At 39.3% G+C, this 18,060-nt stretch overlaps 1 protein-coding gene across 1 annotated transcript in view; it reads left to right on the top strand.

Annotated features, from left to right (window-relative positions):
- Window positions 1-18,060, top strand: part of DNAH14 (dynein axonemal heavy chain 14) — a 311,036-nt gene that overhangs the window by 199,590 nt on the left and 93,386 nt on the right. The window contains 5 exon segments of the mRNA XM_055117878.1: window positions 7,696-7,821; window positions 13,355-13,449; window positions 13,868-14,027; window positions 15,698-15,829; window positions 17,020-17,115. Coding sequence (XP_054973853.1) covers window positions 7,696-7,821; window positions 13,355-13,449; window positions 13,868-14,027; window positions 15,698-15,829; window positions 17,020-17,115 — 609 coding nt within the window.

Genomic DNA, 18,060 nt, shown 5'->3' with positions numbered 1-18,060 from the left:
GTGTAATTACAAAGGTCCAGGATGTTCCACTGCCACAATGGTTTCTTCTGTACCCCCTTCTCATTGAAAAAAAAATTGTCTGTATGGTTCCAAGAAATAGTTTTTATAGGAAACTAAACAGGGAATCACATTTTTAGAAAGGGTAATTTGCAGTCTGATGAATATCAGAGTAATTTTAATTCCCTCATGATCCCCTGATGTACACGTGCAAACAAAGATTTATTTCAGGATGGGGGCAGGTGGCTATGGCTTGGGCCATACACAGTGGTGTTAGGGAACTATGCCCAAACCTGTCCTCTGGAGTTTCTCCTGATGGTTCCTGGGGGACTATGTTGTCCCAAGGAACAAATCAGGACCAACCTCAGGCAAGGCAAGTGCCTTAACCCCTGTACTCTCTCTTTGACCAGCAAATCAAGATTTCTTATTAAAGTTTCCACCCTCTTTTCTCTTTAGGACTATGAATGAAAAACATTCTCAGCATTTCCAACCGTCAAATTTGTTGGTTTCTAATACTAAATTCAGTTCTAAATTTCTCTGAGCCAGCATTAATCCCCACAGTTCTTCCTTCCACTTCTATTGAATTGGAAGTTGAGGCATTGAATTAAATCTGATAGTATAATAGGCAGTTCTAGAGACCACAGAGGAGAAGCAGGTCTGAATGGAAGTCAATTGAAAAATCTAGTCACAAGTTCCTAGAACTATGGGTCTGGGCCTTTGGGTACAAGTTCTCAGGTACTCAGCTCTCTGCAGGCTGTATCAAGCTCCACACCTCCATCTTGTCTGGCTCTAGACAGGGTCAGTAAGACTTCTCAACACTAAGTGTCACCACCAAAAATTGAAACTCTATTTCAGAAAGTTGAAGCCAGATATCAAATAAATTCAGGTTTTGTTCCACTTTATAAGCAAAAAGTAAAATTTTCAAAAATTTGAGAGGACTAGAATTTGGGCTTCACACACAAAACAATATGTTCCTGAAACACATTTTTCTCTCTAATTTCACCCCTAACCTGCCAAATAATTAGTGACAAATTGGTTTATTTCTGATTAACTTTATTGTAAGTCATTACAATTACAGCAAGAATAGAAATCATAAATAAATTTTCTATTCTGCTTAATCTTAATTACCCTCATTATTTTCCTGAGAGAAGTTCTGGAGATATGATTAAGCCTGAAGTTGCTGTTTTCTTATCAACAAATATATTAATATTCGTACCTGCCATGTAAAGGGATACCCAAGATTCAGACCAGTGATGATTCCGGTGATGTGCAAATCAGTGCAGTGAACAGAGAATGGTCTTGGGTCTCTTCCATCTTAATAGCATGGTTTGCAGAATTCTTCATCATCCCCCCCTTTATGGACTGAACGTAATCCTGTTTTCCAGGATTTTTCTTTTAACCCTGAGTAGGGGGCATATTTTATAATTCCTATCTTATCATTCAACAAACATATATTAAGAATATATTTGACAATATGTAAGACCAGGCAACAAAGTTTTCCATGAGACATCATTCCAAGTAGACCTGATCCATATCTTTTCATTGGGAAGACAGTAACTATTTACAAGTTCTTCTAGGATCTCACATGTTTAATTTCTCTTTGACCAATCAGGATTTTATTTTCCCTTTATAATTTTGAATTTCTGGAAAGTTTTACCAAAAAAGATATAAAACCCAAAGATTACCATGAAACCAAAATTCCATAGCTAAAAGTTTCACATACTTCAACTGCCTTAATACCAAGACCAAGCCTACCTAATTAAAGGCCTAATGAGGGGCCAGAGCAATAGTACAATGGGCAGGGACTTCGCCTTGTGTGTAGAGAAGCAGGGTTTGATCCCTGAGTTGGTGCTCAGGGGAGCATCAACAGAAGTGATCACTGAGTGCAGATCCAGGAATAATACCTAAGCATCATCAAGTATGGCTCAAAATTTAAAAAAAAAAATTAAAGATCTAATGATAAAACTGACATTATTTTCACTCATTAGGCAGACTAATTAAACATTTAATCTGAAAAAAATCTTACCAGTCTAACACTTGTCCTTATAGCAAAGGAAAAATTAGGTCTGATTTTTTTCTCATATTTACTACAAATTTTGAACTTAATTTAAGATCCTTAAAAAAATTCATTAAATTTTTTTTGACAACACATAAAATTTCCATCCCTAATATTTATTCCTAATAAACTTTCTGCACATCCCTTTTATATCTACATTGTGTCCTATGACTTTTCTTCATTCTATTCCACAATCAACTTCACTTTAAAACAGGATTCCTTAAAAATGAGAATGAAGATACAAGCTACCAGAACTTGTGGGATGCATCTAAAGCAGTGTTGAGGGGAAAAACTATAGCTCTGCAAGCATTTCTCAGGAAGTAAGAAAAGGCCCACATGAATAACCTGGATACACAGCTCAAGATCTTAGAAAAGGACAAACAAAAGGAGTCCAAACCAGGCATGAGGAAGGAAATAATAAATGTTAGTGCAGAAATTAATGGCATGGAAACCCAAAAAAGCAATCCAAAATATCAATGAAACCAAGAGCTGGTTCTTTGACAAAATAAACAAGATTGATAAACTACTAGCAAGACTCACAAGAAAAGAGAGGGAGAATCCTAATAAGCGAATCAGAAATGAAAATGGGGACATAATAATGGAAACCAAAGAATTCAAAAGATCATCAGAGATTACTTTGAAAGTTCGTATGCCATTAAACAAGAGAACCTAGAAGAAATGGATAAATTCCTAGATTCTTATAACTTCCCAAGGCTGAGCCAAAAAGATCTGGAATACGTGAATAGACCTATCACAATCAAGGAAATTGAAACAGTAATTAAAATGTCCAGATGGATTCACTAGTGAATTCTTCCAAACATTTAAAGAGGACCTATTGCCAGTCTTTTTAAGCTTTTCCAGGAAATTGAAGAAACAGAAACTCTCCCAAACAGTTTCTATGAGGTACATATCACCCTAATACCAAAGCAAAAAGAGACACCACAATAAAAGAAAATTATAGGCTGATATTCCTGATGGACACAGATGCAAAGATCCTCAACAAAATATTATCAAATAGAATCCAACATCTCATCAAAAAGATCATACACCATGACCAAGTGGGATTCATCCCCGGGGGGCAAGGATGGTTCAGCATTCATAAGTCAATCAATATAATCCATCATATTAATAAAAGAAAAGATTAAAATCATAGGATCATATCAGTAGATTCAGAGAATGCAGACCCAGCACCTGTTTATAATAAAAACTCTCAGCAGATTGGGAATTGAAGGAACTTTCCTCAATATAGTCAAAGCCATCTACCACAAGCCTACAGCAAGCATTATCCTCAAAGGGGAAAAACTAAGAGCCTTCCCCCTAAGATCAGGGACAAGACAAGGATGCCCACTCTCACCACCACTATTCGATGTAGTACTGGGAGTACTTGCCATAGTAGTCAGGCAAGAAAAAGGCACACATGGGAGAGCCTCGCAAACTCTCCATGGTGTATTCATATGCCGAAACCAGTTACAGTGCTGGGTCTCATGCCCTGACCCTGAAAGAGCCTCCAGTGCGGCATCGTTGGGAAGGATGAGTAAAGAGAGGCTCCTAAAATCTCAGGGCTAGAACGAGACTGCTCGAGAAATTAGACAATCAACGGGATGATGATGATGATGATACTAGATTTAGAGAACCCCAAAGCCTCTACCAAGAAGCTTTTAGAAACGATTGACTTGTATAGTAAAGTCGCAGGCTATAAAATCAATACCCCAAAACCCACAGCTTTCCTATACACAAATAATGAGAGAGAAGAAAGTGATATAAAAAAGGCAATCAAATTCACAATCATGCTCAGAAAGTCAAGTACCTCAAAATCAACTTAACCAAGGAGGTAAAGTATCTGTACAAACAAAACTACAAAATGCTACTTTAAGAAATAAAAGAAGACATGAGGAAGTGGAAACACATCCCCTGCTCATGGATTGGGAGAATTAACATTATCAAAATGGCAATACTTCCCAAAGCATTATACAGATTGAATGTGATCCCTATAAGTATACCCATGACATTCTTCAAAGAAATGGGTCAAACATTCCTGAAATTCATATGGAACAACAAGCTCCCATGAATAGCTAAAGCAATTCTTGTGGTGGGGTGACATTTCTCAAAAAAACTAGAAATTGAGCTCCCATTTGACTTAGCAATACCACTTCTGGGAATATATCCCAGAGATGAAAAAAAGTACAGTGGAAATGACATCTGCACTTGCATGTTTATTATAGCACTATTTATAATAGCCAGAATTTAAAATAAACCCTAGTGCCCTAGAATAGATGACTGGTTAAAAAAACTTTGGTATATCAGTATCACCTGTATCACCTGTCGTCCCAATGCTCATCAATTTGCTAGAGCAGGTGCTAGTAATGTCTCCATTTGACTTTGTCACATGCTAGTGTAACCCAGTGGCATCTGCTCGCTCCAGGAACACGAAGAGCATCAAACCATTTGTTCATGGTCTTGACAAAGAAGTCTGACCATCTTGTAGGTGGGCAGGCAGTCATTCTTTTGACATCCCGTGGAATCCAGTCGGTAACAGCTCTAGTCCAGCAGTAGTCTCCAAATCGCATTACATGTCCAGCCCATCCGATTTTTGACACCTTGGCAAACGAGACAGCATCCCTGATTCTCGATTGTCGACTGAGGTCAGAACTTCAGATTTCTTCTCTCACTTGGGTGAAATGTGATACTCCAAGCATAGCTCTTTCCATTCCTCTTTGGGATACCCATATAGCATTCTCATCCTGTTTTCGTAGGGTCCAGGTCTCTGAGGCATATGTTAGTGCAGGAAGAACAGTGGAGTCAAAAAGATGTGCCCAGAGCTGGAGGGTCTTCGTCCTCTTACCCACTTCTTTGATGCTCTTGAAGGTGTTCCACACCACTCTCTTCCTCCTGCACAGTTCTTCCTCCTGGCGCCAAATCGTTTGTCATGTCCAGTTCTCGACCCAGGTACACATAACTGCTGCTTTGGGAGATGTTTATTCCATTGAGAGCAAATGGAACATCAGGAACTAGTCCATTTCTCATGAACATTGTCTTTGTGGGATTCAGCTGTAGTCCGATCTTTCCACACTCACGGTCGAGGTCAGTCAGCATTTGTGCCATTTGGCTAATGTTTGGTGTTATTATAACGATGTCATCAGTGAATCGGAGGTGGTGTAGTTGCTGGCTGTCTAGCTTCACTCCCATTCCTTCCCATTTCAGTTGTCGAATGACATTCTTGAGGGTGGCACTGAAGAGTTTTAGTGAAATGGTATCACCCTGCCAAACACCTCTCTTTACTCGATGATCACTTTCTTGTAGAATGGTGAGATCCTGGTGGTGAAATCGTAATACAGCTCAAGGAGGATCCTGATGTACTGAATTTGAACACCCTGTTTGGCTAGGGTTCGATGACCACTTCAGTCTCAACAGAATCAAAGGCCTTCTTTAACTCAATGAACATTAGATAGAGCAGCATCTTGAACTCTCACAAAACCTCAATGAGCTTGGTCACCGTGTGGATACGGTCGGTCGTGCTGAATCCTTTTCGAAATCCGGCTTGCTCAAATAGTTGTCCTTCATCTAGTGTTCTGCCAATCCTATTCAGGAATTAATTAGAATACTATGCAGCTATTAGAAAAGATGAAACCATGAAATTTGCAGATAAATGGATCAGCATGGAGAGCATCATGCTAAGTAAAATGAGTTAGAAAGAGCAGGACAGATACAGAATGACTTCACCCATTTGTGGAATATAAAGTAACATAATAGGAGAATAACACCTAAGGATAATAGAGAGAAAGGCCAGGAGGGTGGCCCCACGGTTTGGAAGCTGATCTCATGTGCTGGGGGAAAAGACAGGTGGGATGGAGAAGAGACCACTAAGCAAATGATGGTTGGAGGGACCACTTGGGACGGTAGATGCATGCTGAAAGTAGGCTACAGCGCAAAAATGATGGCTGCTTAATGTCTATGCTGCAAACCATAACACCCGAAAGGAGAGAGAAAGAGGGAATGTGTCTGCCAGAGGCAGGGGGTGGGGAGGGGTGGGTGTGGCAGGAGGAACACTAGGAACACTGGTGGTGGAGAATAGGCACTAGTGGAGGGATGGGTACTCAAACACTGTTTGAAATGCAACCACATAAATTTGTAAGTCTGTAACTGTATCTCATGATGATTCATTAAAGTTAAAAAAAATAATTTTTAAGGAATGTATAGAGAAATGTAATCTTGGTGAAAATAAGTATGTGGGCAATTATGAAAGCTAATATTATTCTGAGTTTTTAATCTACTTGTTATTTTTTCCATGATTTAAGAGACTAATAGTTTAAAACACACACAATTACTTTAAAAAGTAGTAGTATTGCTATTTGTGCTTGTAAATACACTTTTTGTATTCTTCAAGATTTCAGAACCAATTATTTTTTTTTTTGCTTTTGCTTTTTGGGTCACACCCAGCGATGCATAGGGGTTACTCATGCATTCAGGAATTACAACTGGTGGTGCTCAGGGGACCATATGGGAATCGAACCCGGGTCGACCATATGCAAGGCAAATACCCTATCCATTGTGCTATCACTCTAACCCCACCAATTGTTATTTTTTAAAGAGAATAAAATCAACAAAACAATTCCATTTATAACTGCATTAAAATTAATTAAGAAACTAGGAATCAACTTAATAGATGAAAGACTTGTACTTTGAAAATTGTTTATAAGTTAAGGGAATAAAGAAACAAATAAATAGAAAGATATCCCATGGGGGGATAAAAACAAGATTTCTTCTTAAGCAACAATATTTTTATTTATTATCTCTTATTTAAAACACACATCTATATTCTTTATGATCATATTTTTAAATCCCTAAACATGTGTTTAAATCCCTTCATAAAGGTCACAATGAACACAATGATTTCAAGCAGACAGGCAGGAAGAGAAGATAACATAAGATTTCTTCTTATCTTACTTTCTATGATTCCCAGTCTCTCATGAGCCCATTCCATTTTTGCTTCCCTTAGTTTTGAACCCAGTGCAGCTTTTGAAACTCAAAAGTCTCTAATGACCCTCAACCACTGAATTTTTTCAGTTTTTTTTTTCTTTTTTGGCTTTTTAAACTTCCATCTAATTAAAGACAGAGCCCACATGCCACGATACATAAAAAGTTATGGAGGCAAACCTCTTCCAAAGCATGGGAGTTTAAGGCTCATGTTTCCTTATGGGAGACATGTGGTTCCATCCCTGGCACCCCATGGTTCTGCAGAGGCCTGGAACATGTCATGGGCTAGGTAGGAAAACTCAGCAGATGTTTCTAGTTATGTGACATCTAGGTCTCTCAAAGTGCTAGTTACTCTCCAGACCCTCATTTCTCTGGTCTCTAATGACAATTCAGTCTTTACTCTTTATTAACTAGTTAAACCAGATCATCTGGACATGGTGGTTTCTACTTCAGACTTAACCTGACTTCAACCTTCCAGAGTGGCCTTGAGCACGGCTGTGGCTGGGTTCTGGAGGTTTTCAGCTGCCATATTTATTAGGCTACTAAATGTACTTCTAGCTGATTTTGATAGATCTTCTAATGATGAAAGGGACTATTTGAATTTTTCTTTAAACAATGATACTGCATCTTTCATAATCCATCCTAAGAATAAGTGTTTCATTCATTAGGAAAAGGAAACATTAAAGAAAAAGCTGGAGAAAGATTCACATACAGTTGAGAAAGTTCAGATGCTTGTTAAACAGAATGAAGAAATTATGGCAGAAGAAATGAAAATTGTGGAAGAGTATTCTCAGGTAAAATTACAATGTAACCAATAAAAATCTTTGGGTATTTAAAAAACTATTCCCTTTCCCCCAGATTTAAAGGTCAGGCTGACTGCTCTTAAATAGAAAGTGCCCCAATTTTTTTCCATTTTTATAGCACTGTAGCAGTGTTGTCCCATTGTTCATCGATTTGCTCAAGCGAGCACCACTAACATCTCCATTGTGAGACTTGTTGTTACTGTTTTTGGCATATCGAATACGCCACTGGTAGCTTGCCAGGCTCTGCCGTGTTCCATTTTTATACCAATAAATATTACTGAGAACCTACTATAACTAGACACTGTAGCACTGTTGTTCATCGATTTGGCACTGTTGCTGAAAATTTAAAAAAACACAAAGACACATGATCCCTGTCCTTGATACCTACAGTCCCAGGAAGAAGCAGGTAAGTTCTTTGTGGGTACAATAAACTAGAATTCTCCTAGACCATTTCAAAAGTGCGTGTGGTCTCTAAGAGGAACAACTGCAGGGAACTATGTGATTCTAGGAATTATCTTGTTCAGTATATGTTATTTTTCTCATTAACTGAATAATCATCTCTTAAATTGGCCATGCATACTCTCCAGTCAATTCTCAGTCTGGATTGTAGTTAATCCCAGCAGAAATCAGTGTGGTTTAGTGAGTTACCAAACACTTGGTTCTGGTATGATTAGTAATCACATCTGTTCAAGATGAAGTGCTGAGTGACAATTCAACTAAATACCAAGTGGAAAGATTTCAATTAAGTAGCCCCATATGACATATACGTGTGTGTATATATAACATATATAATATTATATATTTTGTAGGCATATTATATGTGTATAATATATAGTGCATATATAATATATGTATATGTATAATATGTATTTATATACATATATATAAAATCCACATTTAAGCACATTAACGCCCATGATCCAGAGACTCACAAATGAATTTCAGATCCAGCTCACTGCAGAGATGGCTACGGATCCCAATTACTTAAATTTTTAGAATCCCATCTCATACTATTTTGTTGTTGTTGTTGAAGATAAACCCTTACAGACATACTATTCATAACAAGCAATACAAAAAAAATTATCTAGCATCGGCCTGTGGGACAGGCTTGAGTGGTAGTGGGAAACGTCAAAATAATGGTGGTGGGAAGGTGTAATGATAGTGTGATTGGTATTGAAATATTGAATGTAATAAATTATTATGAACAATTTTTGAATTTTTAAAAATAAAAAGATAAACTGTAGCACTGTCGTCCCATTGTTCATCGATTTGCTTGAGCGGGCACCAGTAACGTCTCCATTGTGAGACTTGTTACTGTTTTTGGCATATTGAATATGCCATGGGTAGCTTGCCAGGCTCTGCCATGCGGGCAGGATACTCTCGGTAGCTTGCCGGGCTCTCTGAGAGGAGTGGAGGAATCTAGCTGCGACATCTGTCATCCCATTGATCGCCAGGATTGATTCGGCTGATCTGGCTGGCTAGGCAGGCGTCCCCTTCCTCCCTCACCACTCCATGTGCATCCCTCCCAAAGCTGCATGCTTGGTCGATGAGGATGTCCTCCCCCAAATAGAGACGGACCAGTCTTCGGTCGAGGGAGTACAAGTAACTGCACTCCTCTGCTAGAAAAAAAATTAAATAAAATCCTAAATTCCCAACATGTATGTGGTCATTTAGTATAAATTATACACACAAACCGCTTTTATTAACTGATTTCCCAAAGCATTAGCCAGAGCAAAGTTTAGTGCAACAAATAATAATGAATACGAATACATGTCTCAAACAGTCCTATTTGTAATTTTACTATTTGGACTGGAGCGATAGCACAGCGATAGGGCATTCACCTTTCACGCAGCCTGCCCATGTTCAATTCCTCTGCCCCTTTCGAAGAGCCCGGCAAGCTACCGAGAGTATCCCTCCCGCACGGCAGAGCCTGGCAATCTACCCATGGCATATTCAATATGCCAAAAACAGTAACAATAAGTCTCACAATAAAAGATGTTACTGGTGCCCGCTCGAAAAAATCGATGAGCAATGGGATGACAGTGACAGTGACTATTTACTTGAATTTTCTGTGTCAAAGTGAAGTTGGTGGGCCCCCACAAGTGGCTTATGTGAGGCAGAGAGGAGAGAGAGGGCACTTTCTCCCGATCCACCTCCACCATCCGACACAGGCTGGGGAGGCTAAGACTGATAAAGTCTGAGGACGTGTCCCTGCACAGCATGGCACAGAGCCCCTCCAGTTCCACCAAGTAGCCATCTACTTGGTCTTCCCAGCACAGGAATTAATCCCCAGCACCTAATTTCTCAGGGTGAGCCGCAGACTCAGGCTGAAGCAAAAAATCGCTCTTTATAGGAAAAGAAAGCCAGTACTAGGCCTGACCCAGGGATTCCAGGTCTTTGTCCTATCTCACAGAAAGAAATTTCAGGAGTAGACAAACAGTGAAGCAAAACAGATTTTATTTGGAGGTTTAGAAGAAGGGGAAGGAGGGAGAGAAAAGTGAGAATAATGAACATGCTCAAGAGAGAACATGGGCTTCTCCAAAGGCAGAGAGAGAGCCAGCACACATCTCAAGAAGGAAGATGCGTTTGACACATGTGCTTGGGCACCACATGTGCTCAGGCACATGGGCACCAGCAGCATATGGGTGCTGGCAGCATATGCACGCACTTCCTTTGTTCAAGGTGGCTTTTATAGGGTTTCTCCAATCTGCTCCATTGTGAGGCTTTCTAGCTAGGTAAGAGTCCATTGCTAGGGTGGTTGCCAAGGGAGGTAGAGCTGGGATGGTCTTTGAATACCACCTTGACCTTTTCTTGATGCTTGTTCCCTGTGGAGTTTCTCTCAGAGATTGGGTCCCACCTTCTCTGGTCTGGGATAGGTCCAGGTAAAGGTTTCACCAGGTCTTAGTTGCTGTAGCCACAAGGTGTGTCCTGAGAGCCTTAGAGCTAGGTGATTTTACTAAAAAAAATTCATTGCTAGGGGGCTGGAGTGGGTAGGGTGCTTGCCTTGCACGCGGCCGACCGGGGTTCGATTCTCAGCATCCCACATGGTCCCCCGAGCATCACCAGGAGTTATTCCTGAATGCAGAGCCAGAAGTTAACCCCTGTGCATTGCCGGGTGTGACCCTCCAAAAAAAATTCATTGCTATAGGGCAGGGAGGGAGTCCCCTCATATACCTACCTATATTAAAAGTTTGAACCAAGATCTCCTGTATGTAAAGCATAATACATGCTACATTACACTACATTCTCATCTCGTAACTTTAAAATCTGTGACTGGTTTCTTGGTAGTCGAATTATTTTGTTTTCATCTTATTATGTGACTGATGGTTCATACCAGGAATAAGATTTGTCCTTTTTCCTTACTGCTCATGCATACTCCCCTTTTAATTTTATTTTCAATACAAAGTTTCTCTGGGACATGCTAAACTGCCTTTCCATGTATTAGGAGATAACTTAGTACAAATGATAGATAAACCCCTTTACTTGTTGACAGGCAAACTAAAGGGCTTTGTAATGTGTAGAGTCTCTAGGAAATGGTGACACAGACACTGGCTACACTTCCACTTTGCAATAATTTCATTATGCTTCAAGATGTCATGATTTTCACTGTGAGAACCATAACCTCTATGAGTCTGATCACATAAAATTGGCCCAGCTTATCAATATATTAAACAAATGCAGCTTAATTTCAGTTTTTCAACTTTAGGCAAAGGAAAAAAAATTTTTTTTTTATTTTATAATGAGGCTTATTTTTGCCATGCCACAAGGAATCATTTGACTTCACAGGCAAATTCAGTTTTTGTAGGATCCAAAAGTTAATACAATTTTTGGTCACAAATTCTTTTTTTTAAATAATACAAAATGGGGGTCTGGCGAGAGAGTACAGTGAGGAAAGCACTTGTCTTCCATGCAGTTCAGGATTTGATCTGCAGCGCCCCATATTGTGCCTGTGGCCCTATCAGGAGTGATGCCTGAGCACAGAGTAGTAAGTAATCCCCAAGCAATCCTGGATGTAGTGTCAAAATCCCTCCCCCAAAAAATATACAAAATGACTAATTTGTGATTAGACCTAAAAGTAATGTTTCCCCCACTCCCCCACAATAAATATGAGCCATAACATGGTTCAATGACCAAGTGTTGACTCTCGAATTCAATCCCTGGTTCCAATCACATACACCAGGTGTGGCCTTGGCAACCCAACTGTCTGTTATCTCCAGCATCACAATCAGTTTCTGGGCTGTAGGACCTCTGAACCCACACTTTATAGTCATATCACTAAGTTGGAACATTAAACAGCAGGATTTTTTCTAGAATTCATTCCTTTTTGAGAAACCTGAAATAAGTCAATTTATAGGGAAAAGAATGTGAGCAATATAAATATAATCCCCACTTCCTCTAGCCAGATCCCCAAAATATTCACAATCATTCCAGTACCACCTGACATGATAGGAAACCTAATGAAGGGTGACTCAAAATACCCAAAGAAAATGGTCTTGACTGACTGAATTTTAAATCTCCTATTTTTGCTAGTCTGAAAAAGGTATACAACCTACAAAAATATTGGCAAAGATCCCAAGGGGGAGGAGAGTTGTGCACATGAAGACTTTGAAAATTAAGCTTCATTAACTTTATAGTAATTCCACCCTTGATTCCACCACTCATCATAAAGACATTGTTAAGGGTTAAGACACTTGCCTTAAAGAGCAGCCAATGCTGTATCAATCCCTGTCACTGTATATTGTGCCTTAAGTACAATTATGACTGATTCCTGAGCACAGAGCCCTGAGCACATCTAGGTGTAACCCAAAAACAAAAACAAAGGCACTGTTAGGGAGATGATTCAAAGGACTGGGTAGTACGCTCTGCATATGGGAGCTCCAGGTTTGATCCCCAGGACCATATGGTCCCCTGAGCACTGCCAGAAACAGCTCAGAACATAAAACTGGGAGTAGCCTCCTAGCAAAGCCAGGTGTGGCCCCCAAACCAAACAAAGCAAAAGGCTTTATTAGTACTCCACTGAGTCTAACAAGGCAAAAACCACACTGTGTCTTTGCTCGCCAGTTACTTCTTATGAGGAATTGACTAATACACTATATTTAGAACTGTAGTACATATTTCTAGCAAGGTAAGCACATATGTCCATATATAAGTCACGCACTATAGCAAGCTCTGTAGCACTGTCATCTCGTTCATTGATTTGCTCGAGCAGGCACCAGTAACGTCTCCATTGTGAGACTTGTTACTGTTTTTGGTATATCGAATATGCCATGGGTAGCTTGCCAGGCTCTGCTGTGCAGGCGGGATACTCTCGGTAGCTTATCGGGCTCTCTGAGAGAGACAGGGGAATCGAACCCAGGTCGGCCACATGCAAGACAAATGCCCGACCCACTGTGCTATCGCTCCAGCCCCATAAGTCTTGCATAATACATAATTTATGGACCTTGTAAAAGTACCAAATAATAATTTTAAGTTCAAAAATTTTAATATTTGTTCTTAGGGATTAACTTTTCTAATTTCATTATAGGAAATTGCCAATGAACTAAAAAGTGTACTGCCAGCTCTAGAAAAATCCCTTGTGGGTCTATATTCTCTGGATAAAGCTGATATTGCTGAACTAAGGTAGATAATTACCTGTATTCATTTTGCACTGAAAAGTTTAGAATAAAATATAAATTTTTGGTAAAAATGATTAAAGCTCTATTCCACTACATTGTCATTATAACTCATATTTGTAACTTAAATTTTTTCATTGTGTTTGTTTTATTGCATCTAACCAATTTTACTATACCACCAATTTTCAAATATATCAATATTTTGAGACCAAAGTAATAATACCATGAATAGAGCATTTGAGTTTGATCACTGCTGTCACGTGTGTACCATCAGTGCTACCAGGTGTGACCCAGTGACTCTCAAGTGTCATTGTGGGTGCCCACCCCCCACTGCAAAAAAAATCTGTGCATATTGTCCTCTGGGATCTTCAGAGGGTGCATTTAGTTTGATTATGAAACTAACTAATTTTGACCATCTGTTGCAGAGTCTATGCAAGGCCTCCTTTCCTTGTACTGACTGTTATGAATGCAGTTTGCATTCTACTGCAAAAGAAACCTAACTGGACAACAGCAAAGTTACTTCTTTCAGAAACTGGTTTCCTAAAAAAATTGATTAACCTCGACAAGGACAACATACCTGAGAAGGTAAACCACTACTCTCTCATTGATGCGTTCTGTGTTTTGTGATGTATAGACATTTAGTAGAAGTTTTAGAACTGGAAGTCAACAGTGAGTTGAAATATTAGATACTATTCGTCAGGGCTGGAGAGATAGTATGGAAGGTATGGAAGGTAGGGTGCTTGTCTAAACTCAGGAATATTCACTGGTCAGACATAGCCTTAATTGTTAGTGCTGTTGGCACCTAGCAATACTCAGAGGTCCACTAGGGTCACACTGGTCAGCAGTGCCTGGAGTGGAGAGCAAAGAGGACCATGCAGTCCCGGGGATTGAAATAGAGACCCAGTTTCACCTCTGTGTCCCAGACACATACTTTGATCTCACCATTTGGGGGCAGCCACGGGGTCTTAGGGTAGAAGGGATCTTGAAATTATTGGTGAGCACCTGCAGATGGGGCTTATGAAACTACCTGAAGATTTTTTTAATCCTGTTGGAGTTCCTGGAACTTGCACGAAAGCACTATCTAGCAACAACTTGCACAAAAGCTCCTACTTCCTCATTCCACTGCACCCTTTCTCCCCTGGCTAACTGCAGCCCCATTTGGAGGGGGCAACTTTACTGGTCTCTTTAGAGACCCATGAACCTCGCCTGGCAGCACCCCAGTGAACCTGCTTTGGTTTTATTTCCCTCTCAGCCTTAGTCTCTTTATTTCACAAACCTTTCAACCATATATGAGCTTTTTTTAAAGTTTCTTATTATAAGTTTCTAACTTTATACCGCTGTCATTCAATAAAAATGCCTAACATTATTTCAGTCCCTTAAAATGTTTCAAATATTTTGTTATGTCCTAACATATGACCTATCCTGGAAAATGTTCCTTATGCTTGAGATGAGTATCTATCAAGTAACAAGTTGCTTCTTGATGAAATGTTCTAATTAGAGTCAAGCAATCAAGGAGATGCCCTTGATGTCATCAATTACAAAACATGGTCATCTTGATGTGTGCAAGCAAAATGCCAGGAGTTAGAACATGACAGAGGAAAAAACTACAGAGATGTTTCTGTATTATTTGGAGAATATTTCAATAGATCCTTGGATGTGTGCTAAATTACATATCAGCACTTAGAAACAAGCATTGAAAATAAGCACATAGACCTGCTTCCCTGAAACACTGCTCTTCTCCTATAGGATCCGGAGTGAGTTACTCCAGACCAGTCCTTTAGAAAGTGTTTCTGAGATATTTGCAGCCTCGTATCACAGGCTCGACCCCATTCCCATTGGAATCTATATCTCTGAAGAGAATGTTCCATAGGCAACCACAGGTGGAAGACGGTCTGTACCTGGTCACATCACACTAAATGTGCAAGAAAAGGAAACTTCAGACCTCTGGACACCAAGTTTCACAAGACAGTTGAAAGCTAATCTGTTTTATATTTGCTTTAAAATGGAGCTCCTTCTTAAAAACAACTGCAATAAGTTTTTAATAGACACTTCTCCACTACTTCTAAAGAAATCTCTAGTGTACTTAGCAGTACATCTGTTTTGCATGCAGGTGTGTAAGCAGAACTTCAGTCAGCCACTGAAGTGTAGTTGAGTATTCCTTATATAAAGTAACAGCTCTGGTGTAAACTGGAGAAAACTTCAGGTCAATCCTACTTTTACTCATGTAATAAATGTATGCACTATGTTCTTCCTAGGCTTTCAAACGGCTGAAAAAAATTTTAGCCTTCCCTGACTTCAACCCAAGAAAGGTTGCCCTTGTTTCTGTGGCTTGTTGCTCTATGTGCCAGTGGGTCATAGCTTTGAACAACTACCATGAAATACAGAAGGTATGCTTTCTCCTCCCAAAGCCTGTTAATAATTGGAAAAGACACCTGCTAGTCCCAAGTAGTTTTCATCTAATGGGGTTCAAATGAACTTCTGTGGGGAGAGTGAGTGACCCATGAAACTTACATGCTAACTCACAGATATTATGCAATTGGGTCAATTTCTTTTTTGTTTTGTTTTGTTTTGCTTTTTGGGTCACACCCGTCAATGCTCAGGGGCTTTTCCTGGTTCATGCAATCAGGAATTACTTCTAGCAGTGCTCAGGGGACCATATGGAATGCTGGGGATTGAACCCGGGTCAGCCGCGTGCAAGCCCTACCTGCTGTACTACTGCTCCAGGCCCTGGGTCAATTTCTTTGACAACTCAGCTAATATTTTGTTTTCATATGCTTCACCATTCTAAAATATTTGTTATTATCCCTTTTATATACATAACTATAGAAAATGTATGTTTTTAAATTTTTTATTTTTTTATTTCTTAATTGAATCACCATGAGCTACACAGTTGTTCATGAGTGGGTTTCAGTCACGCAATGTTGACACAATGTGTTGACACATTCTGTCACCAACACTTATCCTTTTGTTTTGTTTTGTTTGTGGGACCAAATCTAATGGTGCTCAGTGGATATTCCCAGTCCAGTTCAGTGTTCAGCAGTTGCTCCTGCCATGCCTGGGGAGACCATGTGGTGCCACCAGGAATCAAACCTGAGCCTCCAGCATGCAAGACATGTGCTTCAGTCCTTTGAGAACTAGCTCTCGCACCCTATAAAAAATTCCTTAAGAACTGACATCTTTATGAAGGAATATGTAGGTAAATGAAATATATGAATCTTGTGAGCAAAAAAAAAAAAAGAACTGACATCTTTAAACATAAATGGATGTTTCCCTTTTTCACTTTTCCAGGGGTTTAGCTCCATATGCCTCCAGGTATAATTGTGACCATTAATTTTGGGGAGATCACACCTGCCATGCTGAGTACCTTGGGTCACGCTTAGAAGTGTTGTGGGGTGGGCACCTAGAACACAACCAGAAGAGCTGAGGTGTCCATCAGGGACTTAAGGATTGAACAGAGGACTCACCGATGCAAAATATGTGATCTGTCATTCATGCCATATCCCCATCCCTTAGGTTGCATTTTTAATGATAAACTTGGCTTTTATAACCCTTCAATTTTGTCACTTTCTTTTTTAAGCTGGTAGCCCCTAAACTAGTCCATGCAGAAGAAGCTCAAAGTGTTCTAAAAATTAAACAACGAAGGTTGGCTATAAAACAAAAAGGTTCAAAGCTGGTAAGAAAAACTGTTATTTCCTATTAAGTTCTCAGAATCTTTATGAACTAGACAAAAATATCAGAAAAAAAGCATTTTCTCAGTGGAATACATCAGTTAAAGATAAAATTCAGATAATAACAAAGGTAGTGAAGATATTGTGATTAAGTAAATTACATTGATCTATATGTAAAGGTCTTGTTGCTTCCCAATAATAAAACATTCAATGATGTCAGCTATTATTTTGCCAGTGACATATTATTACCATTGTACACAATTTCTCTCAGGAGAGCTTTGTAACTTCAGTTTCCAAAGATTGAGTCAGTATCAATCTGTGCTCTTACAAAACTGTGCTTAATATCATTGCATTAATTATTTCTGCTTGATAATTTAGCCTTTCAATGACTTTAGTTAACATTATCATTATGAAAATGATATGAATATGATCATAATATGACTACATCCTATATGACAAATATATAGTTCACATATGTTTTTGAGAGTTGATGGAGTAATAAGCTTTAGAGGCAGAAAACTAGCAGACAAATTCAGCAGTCTATCGCATATTTTGTTTGATCTATATTCTATCTCCTCTCATGCTACACCCCACCCCAACACTTTTTTATTTTATGGCCAAAGTTCCTTTCCTTTATTTTTTTAATTGAATCACTGTGACCTACAGTTACAAAACTTTCATGTTTGAGTTTCAGTCATATAATGATCAAACACCAATCCCTCCACCAGTGTACATTTTCCACCACCAGTATCCCTCCCTTCCCTCCATCCCACCCCACTCCCTGCCTCTATGGCAGATAATTTCCCTCTTATTCTCTCTCTACTTATGGGTATTATGATTTGCAATACAGATAATGAGAGGTCATCATGTCTGGTCCTTTATCTACTTTCAGCACACATCTCCCATCCCAAGCAGTCCCTCCAACCATCATTGACATAGTGATCCCTTCT

This window comes from Sorex araneus, chromosome 9 (assembly GCF_027595985.1).
Source record: "Sorex araneus isolate mSorAra2 chromosome 9, mSorAra2.pri, whole genome shotgun sequence".
Lineage (NCBI taxonomy): Eukaryota > Metazoa > Chordata > Mammalia > Eulipotyphla > Soricidae > Sorex > Sorex araneus.
This window is presented reverse-complemented; position numbering and strand designations above follow the sequence as displayed.